Source organism: Cricetulus griseus, assembly GCF_003668045.3.
Source record: "Cricetulus griseus strain 17A/GY chromosome 1 unlocalized genomic scaffold, alternate assembly CriGri-PICRH-1.0 chr1_0, whole genome shotgun sequence".
NCBI lineage: Eukaryota > Metazoa > Chordata > Mammalia > Rodentia > Cricetidae > Cricetulus > Cricetulus griseus.
This window is the reverse complement of record NW_023276806.1, coordinates 118,553,786-118,571,797: the sequence shown is the minus strand read 5'-3', so window position 1 is coordinate 118,571,797 and position 18,012 is coordinate 118,553,786. Positions and strand designations below refer to the sequence as shown.

General features: G+C 37.4%; 1 protein-coding gene across 5 annotated transcripts in view; it reads left to right on the top strand.

The window, feature by feature from the left end:
* Positions 1-12,975, top strand: part of Mecom (MDS1 and EVI1 complex locus) — a 44,204-nt gene extending 31,229 nt beyond the window's left edge. For all 5 annotated transcript variants that reach the window (XM_035451147.1, XM_035451143.1, XM_035451145.1 and 2 more), the window contains 5 exons: positions 1,577-1,746; positions 3,515-3,659; positions 6,801-7,037; positions 7,848-8,034; positions 11,455-12,975. In XM_035451147.1, the coding sequence (XP_035307038.1) occupies positions 1,577-1,746; positions 3,515-3,659; positions 6,801-7,037; positions 7,848-8,034; positions 11,455-11,589 (874 nt within the window). In that variant the 3' untranslated portion in view covers positions 11,590-12,975. The remainder of the gene's footprint in view (positions 1-1,576; positions 1,747-3,514; positions 3,660-6,800; positions 7,038-7,847; positions 8,035-11,454) is intronic.
* Positions 12,976-18,012: the final 5,037 nt, after the last annotated feature.

Here is an 18,012-nt window from a genome sequence, read left to right as displayed (position 1 = left end):
GGAAAAGACCTTTCACACAAAAGAAGCATGGGGGCATGTGAAACTCTAACTCTTTCTCCATTGTGATTCATGTAGTCTGTGTCATGAGCAGAACATTTCAGACCTTTATTAGCCTTTGCATTTTCTCTGCCAGGCTCTTGAATGTGCTTTACTTAGTATAACATGGTTGTGCTAAGCGCACAAGATTTCTCTCTGCACTGTGCCTTTGAGATAAAAGTATTGCAGGGAAAGCCATTATTCCATAAGCATTTTTTCTATGATGACAACAAAATGGAATAACCCTTGTCACAGTGGATTTCACTCCTTTTTATTACTATTATCAGCCAGAAATGTTAAAGAACATTATGATGCAGAAGTTGTCCCTTCCAATCAAGGACTCTCGAGTTGACTCATTGATACCATGCCAAAGTAACTAGTTCGACAGATTTTAATTTCCACTGACCTGACTAGATTTCTGACATCACAACGGAAGCAGGAAGGGCCGAATACTTGGATTTGGATGAATGGGGTGACTTCTAATGTAGAGCACTTGAGCTAAAATCTGTATTGAGACTCAGGGCAGGAGAAGGACCCATCACGCATGGAAGTACAACTGAAGGATTTTCTGGCTTTGAAGTTGAACAGTTTTACCTAGAAGCAATTCAGAAAAGTCAGGTTATTTTCTTTTAACATATCATGTACACACACACACACACACACACACACACACACACACACACACACCTCAAAAATATGATAGTCTCCTTCAAGTGCTGTGAAATAACTCCATTAATTACAAAACCACTCCCATTCTCAGAAAAGAGCTGGGGTAGCCTGGTCTCCAAGTTTTACATTTTCATTTTATGAATAAAGGAAAAATTTTAGATAACTTAGGGTTTTTAATTGTATCAAATCAGAAACACTTACCTAATGCACAATGAGCCATTTCTAAGGAAACTGACCTTCAGAGTTGCAGTCAGCTTTTTAATAGACATCAGAATGAAAAACTGGGGGAAGTTGAGAGCAGGCAGTTAGTGAAGACCTTTGTTTTCTTCCATGAGGACTTAATAGTGTCAGAACTTGCTTTTGTAACAGTTTGATTATTAAGTGAGACTCTGGGATTCCCAGTCACTATAGGTTAAGAAAAAACCACTCTCTTCAGCACCAAACACATTTTTTTACATTGCCTCAGTTTTTAAAAATTGGAGTATTTTGTACCACTAAGGAAAAAATGATGGAATTTTCTTTATAGTTGCCATCAGGAGAGGTAAATGTGCTAAGAAATTGGTTAGACTTTTAATATACACTTGCAAATATTCAATTGTGTTGTATTAAGCAGAATGTAAGACAATGCTATCACTTTGTGATATATTTAGTTTTAGTGAGATTTATTTAAAGCATTGGAACTCAGTATTCTAATAAATTAGAGAGCGGTGAAACCACCCCCAAACAAAACGAAACAAAACTACTGGAATTGCAGTATTCCTATACGAATAGTGTTTTCCTATGTGAAGTGTTATTTTAATGTTCAGGTCCACAAGTCTTAGGAAATATCTTCTAATGTGTTTGTGATACTGTGTCTGTATTTACTTTCCAGATGCAAATACTGTGATAGATCATTCAGCATTTCCTCCAATCTGCAGCGACATGTCCGCAACATCCACAACAAGGAGAAACCATTTAAGTGTCACTTATGTGATAGATGTTTTGGTCAACAAACCAATCTTGACAGACACCTAAAGAAACATGAGAATGGAAACATGTCTGGTGGGTCCTCAGTGGTGCTATGGGGGGAAAAATGGCTTGTGTTTTGTATTTTGGCATATAATCGTGCTCTTTCGTCTTCCATCCCATTTCAACACTAAAATCTGATAGTACTCTGGAAGTTCATACCACATCTCCCTTGAGTTTGAGAACCATGTGAATGAGGCAATCACTAATGAATGAGAATGTGAGACTCTGTGGTCTTGTTTAGGTTAGATTTCCATCCAGCTGGATTTATCTCAACAGGCAATCTCAAGCAGAGACAGCCATGACCTAGACTGCACAGATATGAGTCAGAATTTCCTAAATTGCAAAGAATTCTCTTTCCATCTATTCACAGAATATGTATTCTAAGAGTGGCAAATCCCTGACTATTAACCTAGAAATCATGGTCTCAGGTATAACTTTATATAAGACTAGGGATTGGAAGTGAACATGATCAGAGCAGCTTACAAAGGATGCACAGATCTTGTGGTTCCATCCCTAAATGTTATCTAATAAAATCAAATAGATGACAACCTCATCCCAGTCCCCAGACTTCCTTGATGGCAAACCTGACAACATGTACTTAATAGAAGGGATTCTATATCTTTTCTTTGCTTTTGAAAGTTCGACGACCAACCAAGAACTGAATTTGTCTGCTGGGGTATATGTACAGAGATAACCTGTACAATTAGGATGATGGTGGGCAAGTACTGAGTTCAAGGAAGGGGACTTCAGAGAAGGAAAAGGAAACAGATCTGGAAAGCCAAATCATTTTTCTTGAATAAATTACTTTGTTGATCCTTTTTTTGGCTGTAAGCAGCATTGTGTGTGATCTTGAATGGTAACATGTACACTATTCATCTTCCTCAATCCCAAAAATCCAATCCTGGTTTTTAAGTGTTGGATTTTAAGCCTAGAAGTTTAGTCCAATGATGAAAGCATAGAAAATATTCTATGTGCCAAATATCCTATATTATGTAATCAATATTATTTCAGAAAAATAGAAAGTTAGAAAATACATCTAGTTGGGGGTCCAAGAATATAGTTCAGTGGTAGAGCAGTTACTTGGCATGTACTGGTTTTTGAATTTGATTCCCAATATCGGGAAAAATAAATTTGTCAAAGTTGAATGCTTATTTTTAACCAGATAATTTCATTAAGATGGGAAAGTACTAGCTCCATGTTTTTGCTATATGGATGGTAATAATGAACTATTAAATTGTAGATATATTGTGGGAATACCTAAGTAGTATAAAGCCTGTGTTTACATAAGATGTGGCAATATATTAAGTACTTACAATGGTGTGAATTTATGTAAACCAATATAGCAGTTCTATGACACAGGTATCATGACTTTAATTTGCAAGGAAGCTGAAGACCATCTTATAGAAGGCAGATCCTTTATTGGCCTCTTCATGCTAAACCAGCCTCTGGGTTGTTTCTGAGTCTGCTCACAACCCCTTGTAACAAATGAAGGTATAAAATGCTAGGTGTGAGTCCGTAAATAAGATTTCTATAATTTCTTACCCTGTCTTCTTATATGAATGAAAATACTCCCATGCTCCAGAAAGATAAGAACAAGCAGGTTGAAAGAAATGACAACCTTGATAGTCTGTGATTCTTGGTCTTGGTGTCCAGACTCATGAGCTTGCACTACAATTTGGAGTTGCTTGTATTCCCATTGCAAAGGGCAAGTTTTGAGACATAGCACTCCTCTGGTTTATAAGGAAGGAAGTGATAAGGAATGAACAATGATCTTCTCACAAAGGCTTTCTTTCCCACCCAGGTACAGCAACATCTTCACCTCATTCAGAACTAGAAAGCACAGGTGCAATCCTGGATGACAAAGAAGATGCTTACTTCACAGAGATCCGGAATTTCATTGGAAATAGCAACCATGGTAGTCAGTCTCCTCGGAACATGGATGAGAGGTACAGCAGCTCTTGCACACATTTCTGCACTCATGTGCTGGTACTATTGCTGATGCTGGTGATTGGAGTTTATTTGAATGCATAGCTAACAGTTATGTAATATGTTACATGTACTAGTTAACAAGTTACTATTTTTCTTCATCATATGTGCATTGTGTAAATCTGTGTATGTTTACATGTGTATTGGTACCCATGCACTTGTGTGTAGAAGCTATGGAAGCCTGAGGTTGAAGTCAAGCACCTTCCCCAATCATTCTTCTACCTTATTCTTTGAAGCAAGCTCCCTCAGTCATATTGATATTCAGAGATATTGCTAGTTTTGATAGCCAGCTTGCTCCCAGCATCCTTTGTCTTTCTTGTGAGGATGGAATTATTGGTGGACCACCATGTCCACCCAGCATTTATGTGGGTTTTGGGGACCCTGTCTTCTTGCTTGGGCAGCAAGTGCTTTAAGTGCTGAGCCATCTCTTCAGCTCCATATTACTTAATTTAATTTTCACAATGACCTCATGAAAGTGACTGCAACTTTATCAGAAAAGAATGGTGATATCAAAGGTTAATAACTTGCCAGAAGCCATGTAAATAATTGATGAGATGTAACCTGGCCTATTTGTTTTGCAGCCCATTTTACTACCAGGCAGTTCTGCTTACCTTGGCAGCTAAATCAAAATTTCAAAAGCCAGAAGGAAATTCACCAGAAGGATTCATTATTGGTTATTACTATATTTAATATGCTATTAATAGATAACTCATGACACAATGTGTGTCTCCATCTTGTCTTTCTCTCTATCTCTTTACATATCAGTATCACTTTGTATATGAAGTAACATTGATTAGTTCAATATGTTTGCACAAAAGCTGTTTGAGAACTTTTCAATTCAGAGCCAATTATTCCTCTTGAACTCTCAAACAGGCAGAGGTGTTGGCTTTAGTGGACATGTCTGTCTATCTATCTATCTACGTATGTTCTGAAATTTATTGATGAAGTTTCTATGATTTTAATGTGTCACTGTCTTTAGTTTCTTTTGCATGTAAAAGCCAAGACTAATCACCAGGGAAACACACTTCAGATAATAAATGTTCTAACTTCACAATAACAGCAAAACAAACAACTGCCCCTGCTGTTTATTTTGTGTAACCATAGCTAGGGCAAGGAGAGAGAATAAGCATGTTAGGCATCTATGAAGTTGTAAGAACAACAGCATCTCCTAGTTGGATGTATCATTCCTTCCACTTGCCTGTGTGTGCTTGTATGTACATATTGTGAGAAAGGCAAGTCCATTGTTCCGCAGTAAAAAATGAATCTAGTAACACATTATATACAAGTTAAATTCTGATTATGTAGTATAAATATGAAATGCTAAAATCACCATTTGGTTCTGAAACGTGTATTCAGGTTTGATAGCTGGAGATTTTGAGGCTGCATAGCTGCAACATCTGGCTTCAACATGTCTAAACACAGAAGTAGAAGTTGAGTCATTTGACTTTCCCTCTCTCTGCACCTACCAGGCTACTTTTGATGAATAATTTATCCCTATAAATTGCCACATTTGAAAGCATAATTAACAAATATGTTTTCTTAATCATGTTGGCTTTTGTTGCTTTTGGTTTTCATCCACGGACTCTTTTGTTCTTTTACTTTCATTTTTTCCACTTTTAAAAAAATAATAACAATTTTCAACCATTCAAGCTAGCAAGTTGGCACTGTATCTGAAAACTAATAGTTTGTGTCTGTTAAAAATATGTTTTCATCCTTCTTTTTGGTAAAAGTGGTTGTATTAAGTGTTCAGCAATGATGTTACTTTTCTGGTCAAATGCATTTATACTTTGCGCTTCTGTCATCTCCAAGGTTGGTTTATGTATGTATTGCTTTAATTGTCAGAAATCTGAGCATTAAGTTCTGCATACTTTCATGTGGGAATTTCTAAGTATGTTTTCTGATCTTCCATGGACTGAAAAGTCATTTCATTTCATGTGGAAGTATACTTGCCTACAATAGCTAAAGATTCTGTGATTTTCTAATACAATAACTAGGTAGATGAACATGGTAAGCAAAGATGATAATGACTGACTTGGGGATTACTATGTGTGGGCACCTGCAATGATTCATATCTTCACATACTTTCTGAGCCTGAACAACCTCTCTGACTATATATCTTTCCAAGGCAGCTCCATCTTTTAAAGTGTTTATGGTTGTTATACTTTAAAGTCTTACAACAAAACTTATATCCAAATTTCCCTTACATTGGTGGTCATTTTGAAAGCCTCTTCCAGCTTCAAACATGCCTTCAAATTCCATAAGCAGAATTTGTGTAGTAAGTTTTTTTGAGTTGTCTATTGCAATTCTTTAAAATGTAAACAGAAATATTACAAAGGACATTTTAAGTTGAAAAATGATTCTTTTGCATTGTTAGCTCTGCCTGCTAAGTGAGTTTCAAAAGATGTCAGTACACTTAAATTCCTCCTTGATTTACCATCTCTGTGTTTTCTTGGAAAACAAAGAACTCTTTTGCTGTTAGACAATTTAGGATCATTTAGAAAGAGTCAAGATAAGTGAGCTCTCAATAACTTCCAAGCTTGAGTATTGTGTCCAAGTAGAGACTATCACAACTGTAACCGAGGAACAGTAAATACCAATTGCTCCTTGGCAGCTTCATTCACATTGTCTCTGGTTTCTTGGATTCGGAGTGTGTGTGTGTGTGTGTGTGTGCGCGTGCGTGCTGAAGCTATTGTCAGCTTTGCTCAGTGATATATGTTTTCCAGAAATCAATTACTTTAAATGGTGGGTACTTAAATGGTAATTATGTGCATTATACAGAGAAAACATTCGTGTGCTTTTATATAACACACACCATATCATTTATCAGGAATGATAAGAAATCAGAGACTGGGGTTGCCTTTCCTGTTTTGCCAGAGGCTGCATTTGTAGCCTGAATTATCATCCAGTTATTTTTGTCTTTGTTTGTGCCTTTGTGAAATTACATTATTTTCCCAAGGTTGCTGCAACAAGGCACACACAACACAAATTTCTTTTGTAAGTGCTGAATATTTAAACTATTGTTTCGGGAGGGTAAGAAAACTAACTGCATGTTTAAAAATCAAACCAATAATTGATCCTTTTACTTTTTGTGCTTTTGAAAGGATGAATGGTAGTCACTTCAAGGATGACAAGGCTTTGGTAACCAGCCAGAGTTCTGATTTACTGGATGATGAAGAAGTAGAAGATGAAGTGCTGTTGGATGAGGAGGATGAAGACAATGACATTCCTGGAAAATCTGGAAAGGAGCTGGGGACAACTAATTTAGATGAAGAAATCCCAGAGGATGACTATGAGGAAGCAGGCACCCTGGAGATGAGTTGTAAGACATCCCCGGTGAGGTGAGTGCTCTGCAACTCAGCAAGCCAAGCAACAGAGATAGTGTGTGGTGGACTGTGGTGCAAATTCCTTCTACTTTGCTTGGCTACTGGAAGATTGTGTTAGATTATAAGGAATGTGTGAGTAACAAAACATTAATGTCCAATTTGACCTGGGAAAGGCACACACAGTGTATCAGTTTGACATAGAGGGAAATAAGGCGGCAAGGAACACAAGTATGTAAACACATTAGTGTTTGTGGGACTCTGGTGGCCCCACAGCAGGAAGGATGAATGAAGATTACCCAAGTACTTAATTTTTAGAATCTACTTTTGAAGCCCGAAGGAAAATGGACATTTCATTATGAATGAAGCCATTCAATAATCTACTATAATTGTAACTCAGATGTTTGACATAAATTGTAAATTTCATAGATGATAGATTTTTAATTGGAAAAAATTAACCAATAGTTAAGCTGAAGGTGATATATTTCTGTGATGCTAAGGTATCCTGACTAAATATTTTTATAACTGACTTTACTTTAAAAGTTTTCAAATGTATGACTTCTGTTCCCACACATTGTTGACTTCATATGTCATCAATTTTACTTCAAATATAAGCCTGACTTTAGTCAATAAAATATTAAAGAAAATATATCTTAAGATATGATATTTACAAATAGTTTTTAAACTAGCAGTTATTGCATGCTACATTTGCACAACAATGCAGTATGAAGTTTGACAGCTATTAAGATAAAAATGAAAATAACTTGATGAGATAAGAAACTGCAAAAGAAAACCAAATTTCTGTGCTTTCCCATTGGTTCATTTTAGGTATAAAGAGGAAGACTATAAATCTGGCCTTTCTGCTCTAGATCACATAAGGCACTTCACAGACAGCCTCAAAATGAGGGGAATGGAGGAGAATCAATACACTGACGCTGAGCTGTCTTCCTTTAGTTCTTCTTCTCTTGTGCCAGAGGAGCTTAAACAGCCGTTACACAGAAAGTCCAAGTCACAGGTACTGACCCTGCTGTAGGCCACATCAGGGGGCATTGTGCACGCAAGCATGCATTTCTTTTATGAACAGACGCAGATATTATCAAGTTGTAATACTCTAGAATCCAGGCAGATTTGGTTGCTTTCTTCATGATGTTCCTGGTTTTTCTCAGTAGATGATCAATGCCAAAGTTAACTAATGCAGTCATTAACAAGTAAAACTGCATTCTGCACCACCAAAACTTCCATGGCAAGCCTGACCATGCCTTGCAATTCTTTGAGTTTCCTTTTAGTTCTTTCCCTGTCGGTTAGAAAGCTCATGGCTTATTTTCAAGTTCTCTTGTTACCCCAGGATTATTTTCTGATCATCTTGTATCTATAACTTCTGTTGACATATGTATGTTCTAAAATTATTTATTTTTCTTTACTATGTATAGAGAGTTCTATTGCATGACTCATTCAGTATCCATCAGATAATTAAGTCCAGAGCTTAGGGCTAAAGTGAAGGCCAGAAATAAAATGAGCTACCAAAGATCTGCACCAACTTAGTGACAGATCTGGAAATAAAGCCTGTGTTTATTGAGTGAATGAATTGTCTCCTGATTCATAACCTATCAGCACATGGCAACAGAAAATTATTCCAAAAATCTTCACAAGCACCAATTAAAGGAGCTTCAGCTATTTGTTAAAAAATGAAGGGAGCCAGTGATTTTTTTTTTATGACATTTCACTCAACTGAATGTTCATTCAGACCATATAAAAAAGATAACATATTTTTATCACATTTGTTGAATTGTTTGTTTTACTTAGAGCATTTTGGAGGTAACATGATAAATCAAATCAATGGGGCCATGTTAGCATATACATTTTGATATGATTTCCTATTCATTGAGATGCTTTGGGCTGGTCTTAATAGTGATAAAATAAAATCTCTACTAAGATGTGATTGCTGATCAGGGACATTATGTCAGTAGGATAATGCAAATTGTTTGCAATCCTTTACTTCAATAAAAAGTCTGTGATATTATGCACAAAATAGAAAAAATTATATTCTTTCTGAATTGAATATGGATGGCCTCTACACAGTGGGCTTCCATAGCCTATGACATCTTGGCAGAAGCTTGAAGGTTATGGACAGACAGACACAATTTCATCATTGTAAGAGAAGTGCAAAGAGAGCTATCTCATTCTTTTCCCTGACTCAATGGGGATACACATGACCTCTCAGTTTATTATGTTCAAGTTAAGCCATCCAGAGCCACTTAGAGCCATCCATAAGAAGCAGTTGCTTCAAGCATATACATGCCTTGTTTCCCAGCTATCAGATATTCCAGGAGGATCCAAGTTTCCTTTCTTTTATTTTCCCACCCCAATACTGTGTAACACATACTACCTACTCATTTCAGAAACTTTCAGTTATGAAAGAAAGCCAAGGGGGGGCTAAGAATGTAGAGATAACAGATGTAGAGTGCATCTCAGGAGCAGCGTCCTGCCTAGACACAGTAACAGGTAGCATCACAATAAATCTAAGCCTTGTGTATCCTAGCTCATGATTTCTACTTCAAAATACATATATGTGCATATATATGGGTAGTCTATCAAATATCTGCGCAAACTAACTTTATCATGAGGCTCTTTATTCATTCACTTGTCATGAATTCATTCATTCTGTGGTTTAACAGCTATTTCCTTGGTGCAGAGGAACTGGGCAGTGACCCCTGTAATTCAGTTGCCATTTGATCTCTGAAGAGCAAATGGTTCCTGTCATGTTTTTATAATCTGAAACTTATGGTGCTTTTCTCAAGCATTTGTATATGAATTCTTTAATTTTTATAGTGATTGAATTCAAAATTATTGATCAGTAAAATAGTGACTTGATTTTGTGATGGGAATGTCCTTGAGGGAAACAATATTCTACAAAAACTATTTTCCTAACAGGAATCAGTTTGCATGAAGCATACTGAGCTGAGCACTGTTTCCTCTACAACCATTGGAGAAAAGCGCTATTATGTTTTATGGTTGTTCCTACCTTGTATGTGGAAATTTAAACTCAAGTGGTAGAGTGACCTCCCCAAGGTCACCACAAAAGATCTGGACTCTGTATCATTTGTCATTGATTCTTTAGTACTAACCACAGTGCCTGGCATAGAGTTTATGCTTATAGAATATTAATTGAATAAACACTGGGTTTTTTTGTACAAACCCAGAAGACAATTTCATAAATAAAAATCAAATGTGGCTCACTCACTAAACTACTTGCTATAAAAGTATAAGGACATGAGTTTGAACCCCAGAACTCATGTAAAGAAAGCCAAATATGGTGGCATAAGGGTCCCTGGTTCTTACTGGCCAACAAGCTAGCCTAGTTGGTAAGTTAAAGACCAGGGAGAGACCGTGTTTCAAAATGCAAGGTGTACTGTTGAGCAATATCTAATGCTGACCTTTAGTTTCCACAAGAACACATGCACACACATGCATATGGAGCTCCCATGTTCAAGCATGTGTATATGCACACACACACACACACACACACACACACACACACACACACACACACACACAAGCCAAATGTATTCATTGAGAGCAATGACCCAGCAAATCAAAATCAGCCTATAATCTAACCAAATGCCATGGTGAGAGAAGAAACCACAGGCTGGCCACATGTCTCAGCATGACTCCCTGAGATGAAATTCTGCTGAACAACAGAGGCATTTGTCTTTGTTTACAGACACTGGAATGTCTTTGGCAGGACTTTAATGATTCCACTTCAACAGCATTTTGACAAGCAAGTTTAGCAATGGATGGGACCCACAATAGCAAATCAACAGTGAAAAGTTCACTCACAAGTCAAGACCAAACACTTCATTTGAATATTTTCCTTGGCAGTGGGTGAGGGAATCTCTGAACAGTTATTTAGAACTTGGCATGATCATAGGGAAGAAGTAGCTGTTCCCGGTGCAGAACCTCTGTGCACCTTCCACTCAGTGGACTCATGAGGGATGGTTGCTTAGATACTGTTGGGTCTCATACTTTTTTTTCTTGGTGGAATTTACTTGAGCTCTCTCATTCTCAAGGGTGTTAGATGTCTGCAGTTGGTATTTCAAACACAAAGGGGAACTTTGAGGAAGGACTCTAGATTCAAAGTTGGGCAGAATTAAGTGCTGGTTTTGTATAGTTGAAAGACCTTGGGGTGATCATTCACGTTCAGGTCTCTGGGTTACAAGGTGCAAGAGTCAGATCATCTCCTCCAGAGTCTGGCTAAGGTGAGCCCTTACGTCATTTTGATAAAAAAAAGAGTACAGCCTCTCTAGCTAATATAATCATGAAGGATGCTTCTGTGCAGGATCTCATGTCTTCCTAATATCCACAGACTATATTCTTCAAATTAGATTTGCTGTTTTTCTTCAAATGCCATTTACTGAATCTCTCCTTTTCACTCCAGGCATATGCTATGATGTTGTCACTGTCAGACAAGGATCCAATTCATCCCACCTCCCACAGTTCCTCCAACGTGTGGCACAGCATGGCAAGGGCTGCAGCAGAATCCAGTGCCATCCAGTCCATAAGCCATGTATGACATTGTCGAGGTTGACCAGAATGGGACCAAGTCCAACAGTAGCATGGCTCTTTCATATAGAACTATTTACAAGACTGCTGAGCAGAATGCCTTATCAACCTAAAGGGTCACTCATTTAAAGTCTGATGACCTTAAACTGAATGATTAAAGAAGAAGAGAAAAAAGGAAGCTATTTATTCTCAATATTTTGTTTTGCACAGCAAGGCAGCTGCTGACCTCTGGAGGACCAATTAATCTAAAATGATTGGAGATGAATGAAAACCTCACTGGGGAAGACGCCTTCCGTTCTCCTGTCCTAGGGCATGGGTGGATGAGAGGAGCAGTTGAGATGGCAGCATTGATGATACAAATGAACACTCCATAGAAATCAAATTCTGCTTTTTTTTCTTTACAAGATCACCTGATGTGACTGGGAACAGTTGCTTTTAATTGCCAGATTTAATTTTTTCCTTTTTAAAGTTTTATGTAATTTAACCCTTTGAAGATGGAAATAGTCAGGAGAAATGCACAATGATTATAGGAAGTAATAACAGGAGTTTTTGTCACCCCCCCTTACCTTTTGCCTTCTTAAGTACATTGTTTAAAACTAGGGAAAAAGGGTATGTGTATATTGTAAACTATGGATGCTCATGCTCAGAGAGGTTGTCAGTGATGTAACCCGTTCATCACCAGTACCGATGTACCACTAATACAATGTTTGCCAAATCCTTGTAATAACATCTTAATTTTAGACAATCATGTCACTGTTTTTAATGTTTAAATTTTTTGTGTGTTGCGTGTATCATGTATTTATTTGTTGGCAAACTATTGTTTGTTGATTAAAAAGAGCACTGTTCCTGTCAGCCACTATTTTATGATGTCTGAGGCACACCCCTTTTTGACTTTCAAGGACCAAGGGGACACGACCTGTGTATGGGAGTGCCCAATAGTGTTTGGCTTTTCTTAACATTCCTTCCTTTTTTGTTGTTGTTGTTGTTTTGTTTTCTTTTTTAATGAACTAAATACAAATAGATGCAACTTAGTTTTTGTAATACAGAAATCAATTCAATTGTATAAATGATTATAATTTCTTTCACGAAAGCATGATTCTTCTGATTAAGAACTATACCCCATATCTTATGCTGGTTGTCTGCAAGCTTGTGCGATGATGTTATGTTCATGTTAATCCTATTTGTAAAATGAAGTGTTCCTGACCTTATGTTAAAAAGAGAGAAGTAAATAACAGACATTATTCAGTTATTTTGTCCTTTATTGATAAACCAGATTTTTTTCTTTTTGTTTGTAATCTCATTTGGAAATAATTGGCAAGTTGAGGTACTTTCTTCCAATGCTTTGTACAATATAAACTGTTATGCCTTTTGGTGCGTTACTGTGGGAGGAGCAACTAAAAAAATAAAGACTTCTAAAAATGATGAAAAATAATGACTCCCCTGTGTGCTGTTTTCTTTTCTCATGCAATTTTAGTTTTCTTCTGGCATCCAAATGATCTAAAGATATGGCGTTTAAGACCCCGATGCCCTAACAGATTTGTGGAATGCAAGCATGTTTGTATGGTTTTGAGATGACATGGTGATAGATCTTAGCCAGCAGTGAGGTCTGCTGCTTGCCGTGAACTTTCTTCATGGTGCAAAATCAAGACCCATAGTCCTCACTTCCTAGCCCTGGCATCACTCCAGGTCTTCTTCCGTACACATTGTAACCAGGACAGAGAGCAGCCTCCAACAGTGTTTCTCGCAGGGAGCTTTCCTGGTGTTTGTTTCTTTATTCCTGCTGGTGTGGTGTTCCTGGTGATCAAACCTAGGGGCTTATTACTCATAGTAGACAACACTATGGCACTGAGCTATAAGCTCCACCCTTGATTTTGCTTAAAATAACATACATATTGTTAAATTTTTAAGTATAGAAGCACCATTCATATTTCCCATGTTCCCTTTAAGAGTATGTTATTTTTATGTATCTATGTAAGTACTTGTATATGTGCATCATGTACATGCCTGGTGCCCCAGATGTCCAGAAGATGGCATTAGATAACTTAGAACTGGAGTTATATGTGGCTGTAAGCCTTCTGTTGTGGGTGCTGGAAATCAAACCCAGATCTACTTGAAGAGCAGCAAGTACTCTTAACCATTTAATAATCTCTCCTGCTCCTCTTATGTTTCTTTCAAAAATTTCCCCAGCTTCAAAATATTATTATAAAAAGAAAATAAAATCAATGTATATTGCAGCAAGTTCTGAAAGCTTATCAGTTAGGTGTTTGACCTAATAGGGTTTCTCCAACATTGTTGTTCAACATTGTTAAAAAAAATGGAGGTTTTCTGTTTTCATTAATACAAATGAAGACATGTTATTCTCATGTATATAATTCTTCCTGGTAGCTGAGGGCCACATGAAACAAATCAACCCTCTCCTGGAATAGCAGTCAAGGATTTCATTTTGCTTCTTACATACACCATGCTATTATCTGTAGTGACCTCAGGGAGATAGGAAGGACAACTATTTATATCTTACACTTTTCATTATTTCAAGGTATTTTTAACAGGAAATGATTCTTTCTTGCCTTTAAAAACCATGTGCTTTTAAAAATGAATATTCGTCAACACAAAGAAATTCTGTACATGAGTTCACCTGGAGAAATTAGTTAGAAGTACAATTAGGATTTGTATATGTGTAATTTTCTGAACTGTTGATAGTTGCTCATTTATATTTCTGTACTGTATAAAAATAAAAATGTGTTGACTTTTGTTTGGGCTCTCCAACTAAGGGCCCTTTTCCAAACTCCACCCTCAGGATGCTGAGTATCTACCCCTCCCCTGGAGTTGCCTCATTCTAGACTCTGCCCCTAAGAAAGCCTTCCATTGGTGGCTCTACCCCCAGAAGGCATTTAAAAGCCACCCCTACCCCCATTTCCCCTCATGGTTTTCTCCTCTTCCCCTGGGGTCACCTAGGAATGTTTTGCTCAGATTAACCCTGGGTTTATTAATTCAATTTGATTGGCTTATATATATATATATATATATATATATATATATTAGACAATTGCTCTCCCACTGAGATATATTCCAGTCTTTCTTTCCATTTTATTTTGAGACAGCCTCACTCAGTTGTCCAGGTCTTGATCCTCCTATATGTCTCAGGTAGTCGTTGAAGTCATAATCCTTCAGCTTTAGTCTCCTGAATAGTGGACTACAAGTATAAACTGCTACTCTCTACTGTGTCTTACTTTTAAAAGAAAAACAAAACATCATTAATATAACACACTACTACTCTCTTTGTCTGGGATAACTAAGCATCAATGTGCCTGACAACTGGCCTAAAGCATGTGCAGTAAATACCTCCTGACAGCTGGCCTAGACTCTGCCCCTAGATATTAAGAGCACTTGCCGTAGATATTTCCTGACAGCCAGCCTGGGTTCTGCCAGAGGACCTTGACAACAGCAGTCCATGTGGACCTATGGACAGTGACCACATCACCTCAGCAGATGCCAGCTCAATGGATCTCCTACCCTGGGGCAGGTTTGAGGGGTATATAAGGCTTACCCCTTCCTGGAATAAACTGAGCTTGTTGTTTCAATTTGTTCTTGATGTCTGTGTCATTGGTGTACCACCTACTTCCCACCCCCCCCCGCCCGTCCCCAAGGGACAACTGTCAGGACCCTGAAACATCTTTAAATCAGCTAAACAACACAGAGGATAAAAAAGAATCTTGCATGAGGGTGGGAGTAAGTGCTGTCTGGTCCCTATCACAATACAGTCAACCCAGTGAAATCTAGAGTGTAAGATGGTAGTTTTGTTCAACATTCAAGACCATCAGCAAATGTTGAGTCCCAACACATACTTTTACTTTCTTCAGAGCTTGCAGTGAGTTGCACAGTAACAGCACAATGGGTTAAAGTACTGTTATTGTACAAGGCATTCAAACCAAAGGTCAATGGTTCTCAACCTTCCTAATGTTGTGACCCTTTAATACAGTTTAATACAGTTTGATGACGCCAAACCAAGAAATTTTTCATTGTTAATTCATAACTGTAATTTTGTTAGTTGTGAATAATAATGTAAATATCTGATATACAGGATATCTGATATGTGACTTCAAAGGGGTCATGACCCATAGGCTGATAACTACTGTCTTAGAGGCCATTTTCTCTCCATCAGTTGGGTTCCAGGGGTCTAATTCATATCATCAGATTTGGCTATAAGTGCCTTTACCCCATTGATTCCCATTAAATATTTTTTAATCTGTTATTCTCCAGCAGGACAATGTTTTGGTTTCTTTCAATCATTCTTTCGAGTAAAGAGACAGCATGGGGAAAAACAGAGAACAAGGATTTGTAATTCTCCTGTGAAGCAAAATGTATGAGTTACTGTGGTGACCTTGTTGATACCTGAGCTATACCAGGCGCATCACCTCACTTGGTTTCAAGATATACAACAGAGTCATAGTAAACAGTTTAGTGATGGCCTGAAACCCCACACATAGATATATATACCTAAGAGTCCTAAGAAACAAATGAAGGAGGCTGTAGCCATCTGGTTTCTCAGAAAGATTATAAAAATGTGCATTGGAGAAAGGATATCTCAGCAAATGGTGCTGGCAAAATTGGATATACACACATAGAAGAATAAAACTGGATACCTCCCTTTCACCCTGTATTAAAATCAACTTCAAATGGACCGAAGATCTTATTGTAAGACCTGAAATCAAACTAAGGAAGGAAAAAGTAGAGAAGACACATGAAGGAATCAGTATAGCCAAGACATTTCTAAATAGGACTCCAGTTGGGCAGGAAATAGTAACAGCAATTGGCAAATGAGATCATATGATTAACAAGCTTCTGCCCAACAAAGCAAACAATTAATCAGAGTGAAGAAAGGTTCTACACTGTGGGAGAAAGTCTTGGCTAGCTATATATTTGATGAAGGATAGATGCTTATAAAGAACATTAATGCACAAAGAACTGTAAATTCTGAATAACAAAATCAAATGCACTAATCAATAGAGCAATTGAATAAGATAGTTCTCAGAAGATAAATTGCAAATGGCCAATAAACATAAGAAAAATATTCAAGTTTGTTACAAGCATTCTTCCCCGCCAGCCCGGTCCTAGAAGCACGTCAGCCCCAATGAACTTGCAGACACTATATTAGTTATAATACTGTTGGCCATTGTCTTCAACTTCTTATTGGCTAGCTCTGTCTCAATTACTAACTCATTTCTATTAATCTAAGTATTTCCACATGGTCTTATCTTACCAGAGAAAGGTCCTGAGACCTGTTACTCCTCTAGTATCCTACATGTTAACTGATTCTGCCTAGAATCCCAGAATCCTCCCTGTCTCCTAGTCCCTCCTATCATCATGTCTCGTTGGCCATAGTGCTTTATTCATCAACCAATAAGAGAAACGTATGTACATAAGAACATCCACATCACAAGTTCATTGACCAATGCAATGAGAAATGCAAATAATAAAAAAGTCTGCATTGAGATTCCTTTTATTCCCATTTGGAATGACAGTTCTTTAAAAAAAAAAAAGACAATAACAACAAATGCTTATGGACCAAAGAGAACCCCTGTACAGTGCTGTTGGAAGTGTAAACTAGCTAAAACAGTATGGAGTCAGTATGGAAATTTAAAAAAAAAACAAAACATAAAAATAGATGCACATATGACTCAGCAATGTCATTTTAGTATATTTACTCCCAAGACTGGAAACAGCATAGCACAAAGATACTTATGTGCCATGTTTATTGGCATTATCTCAGTAGGTAGCTCACAACTATGTTAGGTGTCTAAGCACAGAAGAATGACAGAGACAATGAGGTTTTTTTTTTTTTTTTTCAAAAAGAGGAATGAGTTACGTTATTCTCAGGAAAAGAGATTAACCAGAGATAAGCATATAGAGTGAACTATGTCAGCCTCAGCAACACAAGTATGACAATGTTTCTCTTCCTTGTGTGTCTTGACAGTATAGATACATAATATCATATATGTAATGATGACATATAAATAAAAATGAAACTATCTAACCACAAAGGAGACAAATGAGATGGGAGAGGAAGAAGGGGGACAGTAATGGTGACCTGGGGGATTATGCTCTAAGTACACTGTAATATTTACATGCAAATAGTTTTAAGTAACTCTATATAATTGAGAACTGAAAGGAAGCTGAAAAAGTTTCTTACTTTCCCAACTGAAGTCCCCTGATCAGGCATAGTCATAGTTTCTTTAACACAAGCAAGTATTCCAAAAGGGATGACTATTAAGTGAAGCCAGTTAGTGTTACTAGCCATCAGGGAATCTGACCCTCTTTTCTATGATGCCTAGCTAGCAAAGTATTTGTTGTTATTGTTGCTGCTGTAATTGGTGGTGTTGTTGCTTCTAAGAGGGATAGATGAAAATGAGTGTAAGGGGTAGGCCAGGCTGAC